Genomic DNA, 18,844 nt, shown 5'->3' on the forward strand with positions numbered 1-18,844 from the left:
GCTACTGTAGAGTCCAGGAATAATTTTAGAAACAAGAAATTTCATGCATTTTTAGTAAATATATCATAATTTTCACAGTTGAGATTTTCTTAGACATTGCACTTTCTTTAAGGGAATCTTGGTTTTTCTAAATGTTACGATGAATCAGGACTTGAACTAGCAGCCTTCTTTTTCTTCTTCTTGCTGTGTTTCTTATGCTTCTTTTTCTTTTTTGCCTTTTCTGTTGTTCTTTCTCGTTCTTCGCTGCTTTTCTTCTTTTTTGCTTGTACCTCCTCAGCATAATCTGATTCTGACAAGGACTCAGATGATAAGGGTTTATCTTCAGGATACATCTTCCTTTTCTTGCCAAGTCCTTTAATGTCCTTACTGTCTGACTCAGTTTCTGACATAGAGCATTCAGAAGATTTATGTGAACGGTTCTTCTTTTTCTTTCTCCTTTTTGCTTGTTTCTTATCCTCATCTTCAGAGTCTGAAGAACTGCTGGAAGAATCAGAGCTTGATGAAGAAGAAGATGAATACCTACCAGCTTTCTTCTTTTCTTTTTTCTTTCTCTGTCTTTTTTTAGATGAGTTCTCATTTCCACTTAATAATTTCTCCCTGTGTTTTTCTAGCTCTTTCTTCCAGTTCTCATTCATTTTTTCTTCAAATTCAGCCAAAGCCTTGGAGCCCTTTTTTTCTTTTCTAGCTGTTCTTTGACTTCCTCCCAGGTAGGTCTTGGTCGGTTTAGATAATCCTGGGTCGTGGGCCCCGAAGACTGGATTGGCCCCCTTGATCTGGCCGTTGCTATTGGATTCACGTAGGCCACGCGGTTGTCCTGCTTCCCATGTTGCTGGGTTAGCCACAGGGCAAGACCACGGCGGGGGGGGGGGGAAGCCAGGCCACAGACACAGCGTAAGCGCTGTATCTCTCTCCTTGTGTCTCTGACTCTTTGATTCTCTCTGCATCTCTGAATCTCCGTGTCTCTCTCTCCCTGTGATTCTCTGTCCTGCACTGATAAATGAGAAAACACCCAATGCCTAACATATGAAACTGTCACCGATCTGTATATCAATAAATATTTTAAAAATTAAAAAAAATAAATGAGGGGCTGGGAAGATGGCCTAGTGGTAGAGTGCTTGCCTCGTATACATGAAGCCCTGGGTTTGATTCCCAAGCACCACATATATAGAAAACAGCCAGAACTGGCGCTGTGGCTCAAGCGGCAGAGTGCTAGCCTTGAGCAAACAGAAGCCAGGGACAGTGCTCAGGCCCTGAGTCCAAGGCCCAGGACTGGGAAAAAAATAAAAATAAAATAAACAAAAATAAAAATAAATGAGAAAACACGACGTCCCCACTTGCTCCTGTGTGATGTCCCCACAACCGTGGGCTGTGTAAGGGTGTTGGGTGTGACTCCCTTTGTTCCAATCTCCATCACTCTGTGCTGTGTCTCTATGCATTTTTGTTCCTTTCTCTCACTGTCTTTCTAACTCTCTCTTAATTCTTGTCGTTATTTTGGTTTCAGGTTCTCTGTGTCTCTACCTCTCTTTATTTTTCTGTGTCTCTGTCTCCATATTTCTTTTTTGCTAAGCAGCTAATTAGGACTCTTGTTTGCAATTGCACTGAAATTGAACCTACACATCAATGAAACCAGGCAGGACTGATATCTGAACAACCCGAGTAATCAACAATATCTGATGCCTTAACAATACTGTGCAGCAACATGGATTTGCACTGTCCTCCTGTGTCCGTCTCTGTCATTGTTTCTACTTGATTTTCTGTGTTCCTGCTGCTCTTATCTCTGATTTTCTCTCTGTTTCTATGTCTATGTCTGCTTGCTTACTTGCTTGCTTGCTTCCTTTTCTTTTGTGTGCTGGTCTTGGGCTTGAACTCAGGGCCTGGGTGCTATCTGTTTTTGTGAGCTTTTTGCCCGAGGCTAGCTCTCTGCCATTTGAGCCACAGTTCCACTTCTGGCTTTTGGGGGGAACTAATTAAAGATAAGAGTCTCACAGACTTTCCTGCCTGAACTGATCCTCAGACCTCGGCCTCTTGCACAGCTGGAAGTACAGGCATGAGCCCCCAGCCCCCAGCTGCCTGAGTTTCTTTCTATCTGTGTCTGTTTCCATCTGGTTCCCTCTGTATCTCCTGCATGCCCCTCTGTCTTTGGTCCTATCTCTGTGTCTCTGGTTCTACCTCTGATTCCCTCTGTATCTCCGAGTCTCTGGTCCCTGACTCTATCTCTCTGTGATGGTCTCTCCCCCTGACCGTGGCCCCGTGTGTCTGTGCCTCTCTCCCTGCGGTTCCTGTGAGTTACTGATGAGTGAGGAAACCCCACGTCCACCCTGGCTCCACGGGAGGGTGCGGGAGTCTGGGGTGAGGGGTGGGAGGGCATGTCGCCCCTCCAGGAGTGGCCGGATCCTCCCCACTGAGGACAGAGGTGGATGTGGGCCGGGCCCGGGGGACCCAGGACCACCCTGGGGTGACTGGACGGCGGCCGCGGAGGCCCGTGGTCTCGGTGCACAGACCGGCCAGGAGGCCCTCTGCCGCCTGTGCTGGCAGGGCGTGGACGGGGGTGAGGGGGGACGGAGGGGCTGTGCGTGGGCTCTGAGGCACCCCCGCCTGTCCTGACACTCCACTCACACCAGGGCGCATCCCCAGCCACACCTGACTCTCTGGGTAACGGCCCCCACTCTGCTCCGCGGCTCCGGCCGTGTCCTGGGCCCCCACTCCTCACAGCACCCCTGCGCTTCCAGGGGGCCTCTGGGTGTGACAGGAGGCGGGGAGGAGGTGGGGGGACGGGGGCCTGCACGTGGGACGTTGACCAAGGTCAGGCGGGGACCGGCCTCGTCCTCACATCTCTGTTGACGTTGAGCAGGACACACTGCCATGGGGGGAGGGGAGGCCCCCTGCCTCGTCCCTGGCCCCTGCCCTCACCCCGGTGTGCCCTCTTCCCTGACTGGGCCCTGGGCTCCACCGGGCCACCACCCTGCCGTTGGACTTGCCCGGAGCGCAGCCTGAGCCCCCTCCCCGAGGCCCTGCTGGCCCCTGCCCTCCCTGGCCCTCCCTGGTCCTCCCTGCCCGGCCGGCCCTGCTCAGCCCGGCCACCGTGGACGGTCTTCGCCTGGACCAGGGCAGGGAGCGCCGGTGCGGACTCGCCTGTCACGGGCTGTGGGCTCCAGGGCCTCCTCGCATGCTGAGAGTCCCAGGCCTGGCCCCTTGGCCCTGGGACCGGCTAGTGTCACCAGTGTGCCCAGCCGTGCTGCGGCCTGTGCTGCTCTGGCTGTCCTTCCCGCCCAGACCCTCGGGGTGGGGACACATCCCAGGCGGAGCAGCCCAAGCCGGGCTTTCACCAGCCCAGCTCCCGGTCCTTCTGCCCTCTCCTCTCCTCCCAGCCTCATGTCTGAGTCACGTGTGAATCTGGGGGTTTCTTCCTGAGGTCCCGGGGCCTGCTCCTGGCCAGCGCCGGTCAGTGAGCAGGGCAGTGGGTGGGGTGGGGGTCCAGGGACCTCAGGGCCCTGCATTCCCTCCTCCTGCTGACAAGCTTCCCCCCCCCCCCTGCCCAGGTGCTAAGCAGGCCCCGCTAGGCCTGAGGGCTGACCACCCCACTCCTCCCTCCCTGAGCCAGGCCCTTGGCAGGCCCTGCCCAGCACACCCTGAGCAGAGGGCACGTGACCCCTTCCAGGTGGCCCTTTGAGGCCAGTCGTGGGACCCGTGGTGGGCCCGGGTGCCCCCCCCTCCCCCCGTGCTGTCTGCCGGGCCTTCAGCGGGCTCCCGAGGACAGGGCCCTGGGGTGCGTGGGGGAGCGTGTGGCTGGGGCGGGGGAGGTCTCTGTGGGGCTCGGGGTCATGGGGGTGGTGGGAGGTGTGTCTGGGGGCTCTGAGGGTGGGGGGCCCTCTGGGTCTGTGGCTGTGAGCTGGGCCTCTGCCTCCAGAGTGCTGTCCCTGGTCTCTCCTGCCCCACCGCTGCCTCTTTCTCTCTCTCTTCTCATATTGTCTCCTCTCCCTGCCTCTGGTCGCTCTCTGTGTCTCTGCCTCTCTCTTCCCCTCTCCCACTGTCTTTGTCTTTCCTGTCTCTGTCATTGTCTCATCCCCATCTTTGTCTCTGTCTCTCAGTCTCTCTCTCTCTCTCTCTGTGTGTCTCTGTTTCTTTGTCATCTTCACCTCTCTGCTTCTCTCTGGAAGTCGGCATGTCTGTCTTTCTGTCTCTGTCTCTGTATTTCCTGGTCCTCTGTCTCCATCTCTCAGTGTGTGTCTCTCATTATCTCTCTCCTTATCCCCAGCTCTGTGTCTCTCAGTGTCTGTCTCTCTGTCTTCCTGCTCTTTTCTGTGTTTGTCTCTGCTTTGGTGTCTGTGTCTCTCCTCTTTCCCACTCTTTGCACTGTCAGTGTCTCTTTGTTACTGTCTCTGTCACTCTGTCCTTCCATTTGTGTCTCTGCATCTCTTTGGCATCTCTGACTGTATGTTCCTACCCTATTTCTCTGTGCCTTGTGTTTCTTCCAGTATCTCTTTCCATAGCTTCTTCCCCATGTCTCTCCGTGTCTCTGTCCCCTTATTCCTGCCTCTAGATCTGTAGTATCTACCTCTCATGGTCTCTCTTATTATTCTCATTTCTGTCTCCTCTCTGAGCTCATTCATGTTTCCGCGTTTCTCTTTGTGTGTGAATGTCTGTCCTCCCATCTTATGCCTCTATCACTGTGTTGCTCTGTGTTGCTGTGGTTGTCCTTCTCTTTCTGTCCTTGTCTCTTCTTATTTTTATCTCTGTGTCTCTCAGGCTATATTACTCCCACAGGCACAATTCTGTTCCTTTAAGATCTCAGGTTTCCTGGGTGTAGGGCCAAGTCTTTCCATGAGGTTCAGGGGTGTTCCTGGCAGTGTGGTGGCTGGGTCCCCAGGGACACAGGCACAGGGGGTTCAGGGTGTGGGGCCTGGTCAGGCCTCCCTAGGTCCCCCTGACACAGCCCTGGTATGAGCTGTAAGAGCTGCAGGCTGCTGAGTCCCTGTCTAGGAGAGGCCAGCTCAGCTGGCCAACCCAGGGTGGTGGCAGAATAGCCTGGGCAGACCCTGGCTGGGTGACCTTGGCTCCAGTCTTTCATCCTGACTGCCCTAGTTGGTACTGGAAGCCCCTAGCCAACATTGGAAGGCCCTGGCTGAGTCTGGTCTTATTTGGCCCTTGCTGGTCTTGGTCCACCTTGGGTGCCCTGTGCTGGCCCTGGGCACCCTGTCCTTGTTTGGCTCTGAATGACCCTGGGCAGACCACAGTTGGTCTTGTTTGACATTTTTTTTTCCCCAATCTTGGGTGAACTTGGCCTCCCTCAGGCTAGAGAGAGTCTGACTCTGGCTGCTACTGTGTGTTGGGGTGGGGGTGGGGCTTCTCAGGCCTTGGAGGCCTCACCACCTCTGTGGGCTCTCCCAGGGTCCAGGGTTCAGAGCCTGGCAGAAGCCCCAACCACACCTGACCAGGTTTCGGTTTGGGGTGTGATTCTCAGAACAACAGCTCTCATTGTGGGACACCTGGGTTTAGCTGGGCTCCTAATGACTCAACCACCCCCAGGGCTATTTTGAGTCTTTCAGCAGGTGATCGAGAAAGGAGGCTATAGAAGAAAAGAAAAAACAAGAGATGGATAGCAGATAGGTGCCTGGCCTCCTTCTGTACTGCAAAGGGTCAGCACAGTGGTGACCCCTGAGGTTGGGACCAGTGTGGTCAGAGCCTTCCACTTGTGCAGGCCCGTGTCTGCTCGCTGTGTACATTTCTGTGGGCCTGGAAAGGGTGGCTGAGCACAGGGGCCATTGCTTCCCCTCCAGCATACTTACAGTTTCTTAGATCCCTGGAAGCCTCCTTCCAGCCCTGCAATAAGACTGAGGTCTAAACACAGAAAACAGGACTCAGGCCAGGCACAGTGACACAGGCTTAGACTTCAGGTAACGCCGTGACCTGAGATGACTGGAGTCCAGGGACCACAAGTAATGCCATGATTAGGGCTTGGGGATCCGAGTTGAGGCCCACAGTTCAAAGATCAACCTAGGATCTAAGTGGTCAGCACTAGCACCAACTGATCAAAACCCAGAGAATGGGAGCAAAACTCACATACGAGATGAGGGCTTAGTGGTCAGAGCTAGTGCCCGGGGCCCAGCGATCAGGATCAAAGCCCAGTGATCAAGAGTGAGGCTCAGTGATCAGAATCAGAGCCCCTAATTAGGATCAATGTCCAGTGATTAGAACCCTGGCCCAGTAATTAGATTCAGGGTCCACTGTTCAGGACATAGATCCAGCGGTTAGGGCAGGACCCATTTATCAAATCAGGCCCCAGTGAACAGGACCAGGGCTCAGTAAGCAGGATCAAGGCGGTGATCAGAACATGAGTACAATGATGAAGATACGGGCCCAGTGGTCATCAGGACCTGGGCCTAGTAATCAGGACTGGGGCCTAGTGGTCAGGACCAAGACCAATGAATAATAACAGGGCTCAATAAGTAGGACCAGGGCTCAGGAAGTAGATCAAGGCCTAGTGATCAAGACATAGGTCCAGTAATGAGGACATGGGCCTGATGATCAGGGCCAGAGCCCAATACATAGGATCAAGTCCTAGGTACTGGGTCAGGATCAGGGTGCGGTAAGCAGGATCAAGACCCAGTGATTAGGACATTGGCTCAGTGATCAGGACCAGTGTCCAGCATACAGAATTAAGGCCTAATGATTAAGATCAGGCCCTGGTAATCAGGACCAAGGCTCAGTAAGCGAGGTCAAAGCCCACTGATCAGGACCAAGAATTCAATGACCAGGATCAGAACCAGGATTAGTTAACAGGACCAGGATTTAATGACAGGGACCAGTCCCTGTGATGAGGACTAGGGCCCATTAATTTGGATTTGAGCTTAGTGTTTACTGTCTTAATACATACATATATATGATACTTTGCTTAGGACCTAGAAGTTGGCCCAGTGCTTAGAGCCAGTGTCCAGCGATCGAGATCTGGGTCTACTGATTGGAGACCTGAGCAGAGTTCCAAGGAGGCATCCTCCCAGGCACCCTGTCCTGGGGAAAGAAACCACAGGGAACCTTGGGCCTCAGGTGTAGGCAGGACCAGGTCATCTTGGACATGAAACCAGGGACATGTTGTCCTGCTTTGACACCTACACGTTCTGTGACCTGCATGTTCCAGGCTCAGCACACTCTCCCTGGACGCCTCCTCCCCTCATCTGAGAACGTTTGCCATTGAAAGTCTGAGAACGTGTGGGTTTGGCATGGATTTATTGCGCAGGAAGGAGTGTGCACATAGGTGGGGCGACATTCAGGGCTCAGCTCTTACATGTAGAGGGCTCTTCCAGCCTTCTTCCCTGTGAAGACAAAAGGGGCCTGGGTCTGAAGGGCTCCTGAGGGTGGGTGGCATTCCTCCAGTGCCCAGCCCCAGGCCCTGCCTAGCTCATGGGAGAGACTGGGCTGAGTCTTGGGAAGCCCCTGCCCCAACTCCAGGCCCCGTGTCCTCAGTGCCGCCCACTCCCGGGAGGGCAGAGGCCCTGCGTGCTGGAGGCTCTCTTCTCGGAGTTGAGCCCCCGTGCCCATGGCTGTCCACCTGCTCCCTCCCTTCCCCACCTGGTCCCAGCCGCTCCTCAGTACTGGGGGTCCTTGCTGCCAAGTGGTCCTCGCACACTTGTCACCGTGAGGGCGGTGCTGTAGAACAGGCTGAGCAGGAAGAGGGTGAGGAGGGTGACGGTGGTGGGCCACAGGCTGGCCCCCGGGGCCTCCTCCTCCAGGCTGTCCTGTGGCTGGTCCAGCAGCACCCAGGGGAGAATTTCTGTAAGACACGGAGGGCCTGACAGACCAGACCCAAGTGGACATCAGCCAGGGCCAGCGTCCTGCCTCCTGTGACAGATGGTGGGAGATCCCTAGCTCAGGAGGGAGGTTCAGGGGGGCAAGGAGGCAGCCGCGGGCCAGTGGCTGGGTCCTGCTACTCTTCGGAGGCCCACAGGGTCCATCCCTCTCGGAGGGCCTTGGGGAGGCCCTGGCAGGACAGGAGCATGAACACAATCTTCACAGCTCCACCAGCGGTGAGCCCAGGGCTGCCTGGGCCTCACGCCTCACCCCTGTCCAGGTGCTGGGGTGACCCCGAGCGTGATCCTGGGCCCAGAAAGGACCAGATTAACCCTCAGGGAGATCCGAGCCAACCGAGCTCTGAGTCTGAAGGGCCCAGTGGGTGTGAGCAGAGAACTGGGCTCCATTTCCAGCAAGCGGCTTAGGGATTACCCCAAGGGCCAGGTGAAGGCCACTAGTACAAGCAGCCTTGCAGCCTTCAGGGACCTAGGGTGTAGACCTTCCGTATTAAATGTGAGTCAGACCTGCGTGTCATATGATACTATATCCAACCATTCATCCTTCTTTCTGTTCATTCCCCCACCCCCATACATAAGTTATTATCCACTTGTCCCTCCATCCGTTTTCTTATCAATCCACCCACCTAGTCATCGATCACTCTTCTACCCATCTATCCATCCATCCTTCTACCCATCCATTCATTATCCACTGGCCCATTTACTTCCAGTTCATCTGTTACCCATCCATCCACCCACCCACCCACCCATCCATCTTCGGGCTGCTCACTCATCTATTTAACCACCCATCTGTCAGTCATATGTGCCATGATCCATCTGCTGATCTGCCTTCTCTCAATTTGCGGGTGAAGTCCTTCATCTACTGATTCTCCTTCCTTCCCCTGCTCTAGAAAGCCCCTCCTGAGCCAGGCTCTGGGCCCCTGTGAGGTGGCTGGGGACTAAGCTCCTCTGGGACAGTATTTCCTTAGTTGGCTGGCTGCTTGCCCTACCCCCCTGGGTGACTGGACTCTCAGAGGGGATAACAGTGCTCAGGGCACAAGTGAGCTTCCACTCCACCTTGGCCCTAAGGGCAGATGGAAGCTGCTGGAAGCCAGACTGCCTCGGGGAGGCTCTGAAGGCATCCGAGACAAGAGCAGGTCCCCCACTGCCCTCTTGTGGGCACCTGGCGCCTGCTGTCCCTGCAGGTGCTGTGGAACTGTTGTTCTCTCTGGTCTTGGGGATGGAACTGAGGAGAGGCCTGAAGAGAGGCCTGTGTAAGAGAGGCCTCTGGCTTGCTCTGGCCCCTCCCAAGCCTTACCCGGCTCTGCCTATGGTTTGGTCATCCTGGGCTTAGGGAGGGAGGGAAGACTTGGTCTATGGGCCCGGCAGGGCACGGAGACCACCTGAGAGGGATCTGTGGAATTGTCCCTTAGCCGAGTGTAGTAGGCTGGACACACAGGAAGACCAGGAAGGGCTCGAGGCAGCAGGACTGGGCCTGGGGACCTGGGGTCTGGGTAGGGACATCTCTTGCCTTCTTGGAGCCCTGTGTGGGCTGTGCACTTCCTGCAGCAGCTGCAGGGCTTGGGTGTGGTGCGTGTGAAGGTGTGTGTGTGTGTGTGTGTGCGTGCGCGTGTGTGCACTGTGCCCACATGCACACGTGCAGGTAGTAGTGTGTGCTGGGCAGGCTAGGCCTCCACGTGGCTCCTTCCTGTGAGAGTCACCAGTGCTCTGCACTGCTGTAGCTTGCTCTACCCACTGCGAACAGGCGGGTCCCCACCTCCTGGCGCTCCTGGGAGCCAGCCTGGTGACCTCTCCCAGGGCCACCTGCTCTTCTCCTGCTTTCCCTCATCCTTCCTGCCTGCAGCTCAGGGTAGCAGTCTAAGATACAAATGGCCATGTCACCTGCCACTCGGGAAATTCCCACCGCCCACCAGCTCTCAGCTCTCAAGACTCTGCTGATGTCAGATTTCACTCCCAGCTTGGCCTCAACTTGTGTGCACTGCACACGCACACATTCATAGATACACTCACAAGCACACATGCATGTGTAATACACACTCAGACATGTGCACGCACACTTGCAGGTATACACTAACATATATACTCAGGTACACGCGCTCAAGTATACACACAGACACACACCTACAACTATGCACACACACAAGTGCACACACACAGGTACACACAGTTAAAGGCACATACACGTAACTATGTGTGCATATTCATAGACACACATATATAGCTACATGTGCACACCCCATTCACAGGCGTATTGTCATACAGGCATAGATATACCTAGAGGTACATACAAAGGTATCAGTACTCACAGGCACACATACAGGTACACACACAGTTGTAAGTGTGCACACACAGGCACCACAGGTACCCACGCAAGCATTCATACACAGGCATCCACAGAGGTGCACACAATCACAAGCATGTACACATACAGGCAGATGCACAGGCGTGCACACACAAGTATGTACACACAGTCACAAGTATTCATGCACACAGGCATACACACGCAGCTGCACACACCCATGAACATGTGCTTCCGACGTGAAGGCACTCCATGGTGCCTGAGGCCCCAGAGATGCAGGCAGAAGGCACCCTTCCCCCTTGGCCCCGGCCCCTCCCATTGTGTGTGTAAGGCCCCGAGGAGGATGGACGGGCGCTAGATGGATGTGCAGGGCTGCTCTGGACGAGAATGGAGTTTATTTGAGGGTTGGACCAGGCAGGGTGGCTTAGTAGCAGACGCCATCCACATCTGACACGATCACAGACACATTGACCTGAGTGGGTTTACCCGACTGGTGGTCGATGGTCTTCTGGGTGAAGCCCGTGGGCAGGGTCTCGTGGCCCACGGTGCAGGAGAAGTTGTCGCCCTGCTTCCAGGCTGCGGCTGCCACGCGCAGCACGCTCGTCACGGCGAAGGTGGTGGCTCCCTGGTCCGGCTCCCGAAGGGGTCCCCACACCAGGTACGCGTTCTTGGGCAGCTCCTGGTTGCCATGCTGCCAGCGCACCAGCACCTCCTTAGGGCTGAAGCCTCGCACCAGGCAGGTCAGTGACACCAGCTCGTTCAGGGACAGCTCTTCTGCTGGCGGCGGCAGCAGATGGACTTGGGGCGGGAAGGTGTTCTCTAGAGGGCAGAGAGTAGTAGGGTCAGGGGTCTGAGCAGGAGTGGAAAGAGCCCCCTGCGTGGCCTGGTGCCCCAAGCTTGCCCTAAATGTCCTTACGTAGCCTTGTTTTCCCGCTGTAAAATGGGTGTGGGGGTAGGGAGCAGGGGTGCTGGAGGGAGGAGGGGGTGGGAGGCTTGCAGGCTGGGCCGGGGCTGGGCCCACCTGAGGCTTTGGCGATGGTGGCAGTCTGGGGGGCCTTGAGCTCCGAGTGGTTGGCTGTGCACGTGAAGGTTTCGCCCCGGTTCCAGGGCTCTGCACAGCTGGGCAGCACGCTGGTCACACTGAAGCAGCCACAGGACGTTCTCTTGGGCTCCTCCAGAATGGGGGTCTTCTCGATGGAAGACTGCCAGCTGAAGGTGACTCCCTCTGGGTTTTTGAGGCCACTGAGTGTACACCTGAGGCTAGCATCTGAGCCGAGCAGCAGGTCCTCGAGGGCTGGCCGGTGCAGGGTCAGCTGGGGCTGGCAGTACGGAGTGTCACAAGGTTCACAAGGTACGGGGTCTACTTGTGTGAGAGAAGCTCTGGGAGGTCATCATGCCTTCGTCCCCCCTGCCCTGTCCCCCCTTGCCCTGCCTCTGCCCGTAGGCCTCAGTCCCTCCTGGCCTGTCTGGAGCCACCCAGGGGCAGTCCACTCTGCCCCTGGCTCGTGAATCCTCTCTTAGGACAGGGACATTCAGGCACCAGGTCAGGCCAGGACCACCAGCCCAGTACCAGCCTGCCCTCGGCCCCTCCCCCAGCCTGCCCGCTGACCTTTATCTCCGCAAGGCACTTCCACTGTTCTGGCGGGGGTGGAGTCGTGCTGCGCAGAGCATATGAAGGAGGTGCCCGCTGGGCACTCCGTGGCTGGCAGGGTCAGCTGGCTGCTCATGGTGTACAGGCCCCCTGAGGTCTGGGCAGGTGGGTAGTTTATGAGGGCCACATTGTCTCCGCTTTTGCTCCAGGTCACGTTCATAGGTCCCGAGGGGAAGAAATCGTGGATCAAACAGCCGAGGACCACGTTGTCATTTGGCACGGGCTGTGCAGGGCTCAGTGGGAAGAGGGTAGGGGTTGTCTGGGGCACTGGAACAAGAGCATGTTGTGAGATTGTGAGCCTTTCTGCTGGCCTGCCTCTCCTTTATGCTAGAGGAACCTGGCTCAGAGAGGGCCAGTGACCACCTGCCCACTGGTCTGGGGTCGGAGCTGGCCAACTCTTCTTGTTGTACTGCTTTTGAACTGGCTATCGGTAGTCCTTGTTGGCCAGGGCTCCCACAGGACCTAGCACAGACAGTAAATGGTGCTCACTGCCCCCGTCACCTGAGTCTCTCTCCCTGAGGGCAGAGAGCACAGCATGCTCTTGACCCCAGAATTTGGAGATCATGATGTGTTGCAACGTCCAGGTAGAGGCTCAGCCCCTGGGGGCGGGGGTTGCAGGGCAGGGTTGTCTTGAAGGGCACACTAGGAGGAGGGGCCCATCCTCCCTGGGTGCCCTGCCTTATCAGAGCCCCAGGCTCTTTACCCATCATTCCACGGGCTCCAAGTGTCAGTAGACCGTGATGGTTTACAAGAGCATCTAGGGCAGAGGCTCAAATCCAGAGCAGTGGTTCTGCCTGGCAGGGCCAGGGACTTTGGGTGTGCACTGCTTGCATGCTCTTCCACATGCATCAGTGTAATGGGGAGGAGAGGAGAGCCTCTGGTGACCCACTGAGTGTGTGGCTCTGTGCATCCCAAGAGAATTAGGGGCTGCCTGATGGAGCCAGAGGTCCAATGCGGATCCACAGTCAGCCTCTGACTGGATCAGCTGGGCAGAGAGAGCCCAGTGAGACAGCCCAGCTCAGCTCAGCACAGCTCAACCCAGAAGAGCCCAGTTCAACCCAGCCCAGTCCAGTCCAGTCTAGCTCAGCTCAGCCTAGCCCAGCCCAACACCGTTTAGCACATCTCATCCCAGCTTACTCCAGATAGCTCAGGTCATATTTGCTAGTCCTCTCAACTCAGTTCATCCCAGCTTAGTTCAGTCTAGTTCAGCTTGGCCCAGCTCAGCCTAGACAGCGCAGCTCACTTTGACTCAGCTCAGCCCAGCCTAGCTTAACCCAGTCTAGCTCACCAGCTCAGCTCAGCTCAGCCTACCTCAGCCCTCCTTGACCCAGCTCAGCCCAGCTCAGCCCAGCTCAATACAGCCCAGCTTAGCCTAGTTCAGCCCATCACAGCTCAGCTCAGCTCAGTCCACCTCACCAGCTCAACCCAGCTCAGTTCAGTTCAGCCTAGCTCAGCCCAGCTTGACCCAGTTCAGCCAGCCCAACCAATCCAGTTTAGCTAAGTTCAGTCAGCTTAGCCTGACTCAGTTCAGTTCAGCCCTTCTCACCCCAGCTCAGTCCAGATAGCCCAGCACAACTTGGTCTAGCTCTGTCCAGCTCATTCAGCCTGTCTCAGTTTAGCCCAGCCCAGATATCCTAGCTCAGCTTGGCTCAACTTTGCTCCACCTACTCAGCTCAGTTGAACTCAGCTTAGCCTGCCTAGTCCAGCACAGCCTAGTTCAGCCCAGCCCACCCCAGTCCATCCCAGCTCAGCCTTGCTTTTCAGCCTAGCAGCTCACCAAAGGTCAGATTAGCCCAGCCTACACCAGCTCAGCTCAGCCTAGCCCAGCTCAACGTAGCCCACCTCAGCTCAGCCCAGCTCAGCCCAGCTCAGCCTGTAACCCAGCTCAACTTGGCCTAGTTCTGCCCAACCCACTAAACTCAGCTCCTCCAAGCTAGCCCAGCCTAGCCCCATTCACCTCATCCTAGGTAGGGAGGCTCATCACAGCTGAGCTCAGCTCAGTCTAGCCAAGTTCAGCCCAACCAGCTCAGCCCACCTCAACCTGTTCCAGCCTAGCTCATCTTAGCTTAGCTTAATTCAGCCTAGTTTAGCCCAGCTCAACCCAGTTCAGCCCATCCCAGCTCATCTCAGTTCAGCCTAGCCCAGCCCAGCTATGCCCAGTTTAGCCCATAGTAGCCCAGCTCAGCTAAGCTCCTCGCAGCCCAGTTCAGTCCAGTTCATCCTGTCTCAGCCTAGCCCAGCCTAGCCCAGGTTAGCCTGTTCAGCCCATCCCAGTTTAGCTTAGCCCAGCCCAACTCAGCCCTGCTTAGCCCATTCAGCCCAGTCCAGTCCAGCCCAGTCCAGCTTAGCTCAGTTATTTCAGCCCATCTTAGCTTAGTTTAGCCCAGCCCAGTTCATCCCAGTTCAGCTCAGTTAGCCCAGTTCATCTCAGTTTAGCTCAGTTAGCCCAGCCCAGCCCAACCCAGCCCAGCCCAGCCCAGCTTAGCCCAGTTCAGCCCAACCCAGCCCAGTATAGCTCAGCACAGCTCAGCTCAGCTCAGCTCAGTCAGCCCAGCCTATCCCAGCCTAGTTCAGCCCAGCTTAGCCCAGGTTAGCCCAATACAGCTCAACGCAGTTCAGCTTAGCTCAGCTCAACAATTCCAGCCCAGCCCATTCCAGCCTAGCTCAGCTCAGTCTATTTCAGTTGAGCCAAGCTCAGTTCAGTCCAGTCCAGCCAAGCCAGTTTAGCCCCGCTCAGTTCAGCCTAGCTCACCTTAGCTCAGCCCAGCTAAACTTATTTCAGTTCAGCCCATCCCAGCCTAGCTCCATTTCAGCTCAGCCCAGCTGAGCCCAGCACAGTCTGTTCTTGCCCAGCCCAGCCCAAACCAGCAAATCTAGCCCAGTATAGCCCGTTATAGCTAAGCTTGGCTCAGCTAGTACATTCATTAGCTTTGTTTAGTCCAGATCAGTCCTTTTCCACCCAGTAGAGTTCAGCTCAGGTTGGCCTAGTTCAGTCTAGACCAGTTCATCTCAGCTTAGCCTAGCTTAGCCAAATTTGCCCATTTCATTTTAGCCCAGCACGTTCCACCTCAGCTCAGCTCAGCTCAGCTCAATCATCTCAGCTAGTTGAGCTCAGCCTAGCTCAGCTCAGCTCAATTTCAGCTAGTTTAGTTCAGCCTAGCTCAGCTCAGCTTTATCTCAGCTAGTTTAGTTCAGCTCAGCCCAGCTCAGTAAATCATCTCAGCTAGTTTAGCGCAGCGCAGCGCAGCTCAGCTCAGCTCAATCTCAGCTAGTTGAGCTCAGCCTAGCTCAGCTTAGCTCAATCTCAGCTAGTTTAGCTCAGCCTAGCTCAGCTCAGCTCAATGTCAGCTAGTTTAGCTCAGCCTAGCTCATCTCATCTCAATCTCAGCTAGTTTAGTTCAGCTCAGCCCAGCTCAGCTCAATCTCAGCTAGTTTAGTTCAGCCTAGCTCAGCTCAGCTCAATCTCAGCTAGTTTAGTTCAGCCTAGCTCAGCTCAGCTCAATCTCAGCTAGTTTAGCTCAGCCTAGCTCAGCTCAGCTCAGCTCAATCTCAGCTAGTTTAGCTCAGCCTAGCTCAGCTCAGCTCAATCTCAGCTAGTTTAGCTCAGCCTAGCTCAGCTCAGCTCAATCATCTCAGCTAGTTTAGCTCAGCCTAGCTCAGCTCAATCTCAGCTAGTTTAGCTCAGCTCAGCTCAGCTCAGCTCAGCTCAATCTCAGCTAGTTTAGCTCAGCTCAGCTCAGCTCAGCTCAATCTCAGCTAGTTTAGCTCAGCTCAGCTCAGCTCAGCTCAATCTCAGCTAGTTTAGCTCAGCCTAGCTCAGCTCAGCTCAATCTCAGCTAGTTTAGCTCAGCCTAGCTCAGCTCAGCTTAATCTCAGCTAGTTTAGTTCAGCTCAGCCCAGCTCAGTAAATCATCTCAGCTAGTTTAGCTCAGCCTAGCTCAGCTCAATCTCAGCTAGTTTAGCTCAGCTCAGCTCAGCTCAGCTCAATCTCAGCTAGTTTAGCTCAGCCTAGCTCAGCTCAGCTCAATCTTAGCTAGTTTAGCTCAGCCTAGCTCAGCTCAGCTCAGCTCAATCTCAGCTAATTTAGCTCAGCCTAGCTCAGCTCAGCTCAATCTCAGCTAGTTTAGCTCAGCCTAGCTCAGCTCAGCTCAAGCTCAGCTAGTTTAGCTCAGCCTAGCTCAGCTCAGCTCAAGCTCAGCTAGTTTAGCTCAGCCTAGCTCAGCACAGCTCAATCATCTCAGCTAGTTTAGCTCAGCCTAGCTCAGCTCAGCTCAGCTCAATCTCAGCTAGTTTAGCTCAGCCTAGCTCAGCTCAGCTCAATCTCAGCTAGTTTAGCTCAGCCTAGCTCAGCTCAGCTTAATCTAAGCTAATTTAGCTCAGCTCAGCTTAATCTAAGCTAATTTAGCTCAGCTCAGCTTAATCTAAGCTAGTTTAGTTCAGCTCAGCCCAGCTCAGTAAATCATCTCAGCTAGTTTAGCTCAGCGCAGCGCAGCTCAGCTCAGCTCAATCTCAGCTAGTTTAGCTCAGCTGAGCTCAGCTCAGTCAATCATCTTGCTAGTTTAGCTCATCCCAGCTCAGCTCAATCATTTCAGATAGTTTAGCTCAGTTCAGATCAGCCCAGCTCAGTCCATCATCTCTGCTAGTTTAGTGCAGCTCAGCCCAGTCCAGCTCAATCTCAGCTAGTTTAGCAGAGCTCAGCCCAGCTCAGTCAATCATCTCAGCTAGTTTAGCTCAGCTCAGCCCAGTCCAGCTCAGCTCAATCATCTCAGATAGTTTAGCCCAGTTCATCCTAGCTCAGCTAAGTCAATCATCTCAACTAGTTTAGCTCAGCTTAGCCCAGCCCAGCTCAATCTCAGCTAGTTTAGCAGAGCTCAGCCCAGCTCAGTCAATCATCTCTGCTAGTTTAGTGCAGCTCAGCCCAGTCCAGCTCAATCTCAGCTAGTTTAGCTCAGCTTAGCCCAGCCCAGCTCAATCTCAGCTAGTTTAGTTCAGCCTAGCTCAGCTCAGCTCAATCTCAGCTAGTTTAGCTCAGCCTAGCTCAGCTCAGCTCAATCTCAGCTAGTTTAGCTCAGCCTAGCTCAGCTCAGCTCAATCTCAGCTAGTTTAGTTCAGCCTAGCTCAGCTCAGCTCAATCTCAGCTAGTTTAGCTCAGCCTAGCTCAGCTCAGCTCAATCTCAGCTAGTTTAGCTCAGCCTAGCTCAGCTCAGCTTAATCTAAGCTAATTTAGCTCAGCTCAGCTTAATCTAAGCTAGTTTAGTTCAGCTCAGCCCAGCTCAGTAAATCATCTCAGCTAGTTTAGCGCAGCACAGCCCAGCTCAGCTCAGCTCAATCTCAGCTAGTTTAGCTCAGCTGAGCTCAGCTCAGTCAATCATCTTGCTAGTTTAGCTCATCCCAGCTCAGCTCAATCATTTCAGATAGTTTAGCCCAGTTCAGATCAGCCCAGCTCAGTCAATCATCTCCGCTAGTTTAGTGCAGCTCAGCCCAGTCCAGCTTAATCTCAGCTAGTTTAGCAGAGCTCAGCCCAGCTCAGTCAATCATCTCAGCTAGTTTAGCGCAGCTCAGCCCATTCCAGCTCAATCTCAGCTAGTTTAGCTCAACTTAGCCCAGCCCAGCTCAATCTCAGCTAGTTTAGCAGAGCTCAGCCCAGCTCAGTCAATCATCTCTGCTGGTTTAGTGCAGCTCAGCCCAGTCCAGCTCAATCTCAGCTAGTTTAGCTCAACTTAGCCCAGCCCAGCTCAATCTCAGCTAGTTTAGCTCAACTTAGCCCAGCCCAGCTCAATCTCAGCTAGTTTAGCAGAGCTCAGCCCAGCTCAGTCAATCATCTCAGCTGGTTTAGCGCAGCTCAGCCCAGTCCAGCTTAATCTCAGCTCAGCTCCACCTACCTCAGTTTACCTCTCTTAGTGCTCACAAGCACAGGTGAGCCACCCCTTGCCATCTACTTCCTTTCCTCTGCTCAGTTCAGCCTCAAGATCTCTTATGCTTCCCAGGAAGATTTTCTGTTCTTCTTCCCAGCCCAGGGTTCCACTATCATAGTCTGTTCCCGACTAGGTGCCTGCCCTGTGCCCCTCTGGGTCTCCCTCTTCTCTCTTGCTCCGGCTCCATGACGGTTCTCTGTTCTATGCATCTAGGAGTGCCTGGGAGCAGACAAGGCCAGAGAGCCTGGGTCCCACCTGCTCGAGGCTGCTGGGTGTCCTCCACTGGAGACAGGCCATGGCTGGGTGGCCTTTCACCTGGAATCCATCCTCATGGCTATTTCCTACCATCCCCAGAGGCACTACAGAGAGAAAGGAGCGCAAGCCTGGCTTGGGCCCGGCCGCTCTGGCTGTGTGCTCTCAGCAGCCGCCGTCTTGCTCTGGCCCGGCTGCTGTGGATGGGTCAGGCTGGATGTGGAGGGAGCAGCCTGGGGAGGGGCTGCGTGACTGTGTGTCTGGCCCCCAGATGGGGTCCCTTGCCCACTTCCTGTTCCACCTCTACATTGTGGCCGTTCAACCCCACGTCATGTCTGGTCTGTGGTCTGGCTGTGGTGGGGACAGGTGTGTGTGTGAGGCCTGGGTTCTGTGACCCTATGGGCCACGGTGGAACCAGGACTTCACATGACTGAGGCACAAGGGCAGTTAGTTATTGGTTGAGAGATACTGAGACAGATGGAGGGCTGAAGGGGACATGAAAGCACCCGTCCCCAGGGACAAGGCTGGCCAGAAGGGATCCCTTGTCAGACAGGGCTCTGCAGACCTGTGAGGCCAAGGGGAGGCATGGCGTCTAAAACGGCATGGCTGGAGGCACTCCAGTCTGGCCAGGAGTGCAGTCACCTCCTTGGCCAGTTCCATGAGACACTGGGTCCCCAGATCATGTCACAGTGCAGCCTGGCCTGGAGGCCCCAGACAAATGCCCAGCGCAACCTGGCCTGTAGATCTCATTCTTGATCACTGATTTGTCTCTGCTTGGTGCACCAGGACATCCTAGTTTGCTGGGGAGGGAGCGGAGGATTGGACAGTGTTTCCACACGCAGTGGATGGGCAGATTGTGGTGGGCAGATCGTGGCCCTTGGCGTAGGATGCCAGCTCCCTCCACGGTGACTTGTGACCAGGTCCC

General features: G+C 55.1%; 1 long non-coding RNA gene, 1 pseudogene and 1 gene segment (V, D, J or C); all 3 read right to left on the bottom strand.

The window, feature by feature from the left end:
* On the bottom strand, nucleotides 1-2,368 carry LOC125345352 (annotated as a pseudogene).
* A 4,842-nt stretch (nucleotides 2,369-7,210) lies between these two features.
* LOC125345359 lies at nucleotides 7,211-7,781 on the bottom strand. The gene is made up of 2 exons (XR_007209722.1): nucleotides 7,567-7,781; nucleotides 7,211-7,310 (listed from the first exon to the last, which is right to left on the bottom strand). It is a non-coding gene; the product is annotated as an uncharacterized LOC125345359 (long non-coding RNA).
* Nucleotides 7,782-10,479: 2,698 nt separating this feature from the next.
* On the bottom strand, nucleotides 10,480-18,252 carry LOC125345354. The segment is given in 4 exon segments: nucleotides 10,480-10,920; nucleotides 11,123-11,461; nucleotides 11,711-12,072; nucleotides 18,248-18,252. Coding segments are annotated over 4 exon segments (1,101 nt in total).
* Nucleotides 18,253-18,844: the final 592 nt, after the last annotated feature.

The sequence above is a fragment of the Perognathus longimembris genome, unplaced genomic scaffold (genome assembly GCF_023159225.1).
Source record: "Perognathus longimembris pacificus isolate PPM17 unplaced genomic scaffold, ASM2315922v1 HiC_scaffold_5536, whole genome shotgun sequence".
Classification (NCBI taxonomy): Eukaryota; Metazoa; Chordata; class Mammalia; order Rodentia; family Heteromyidae; genus Perognathus; species Perognathus longimembris.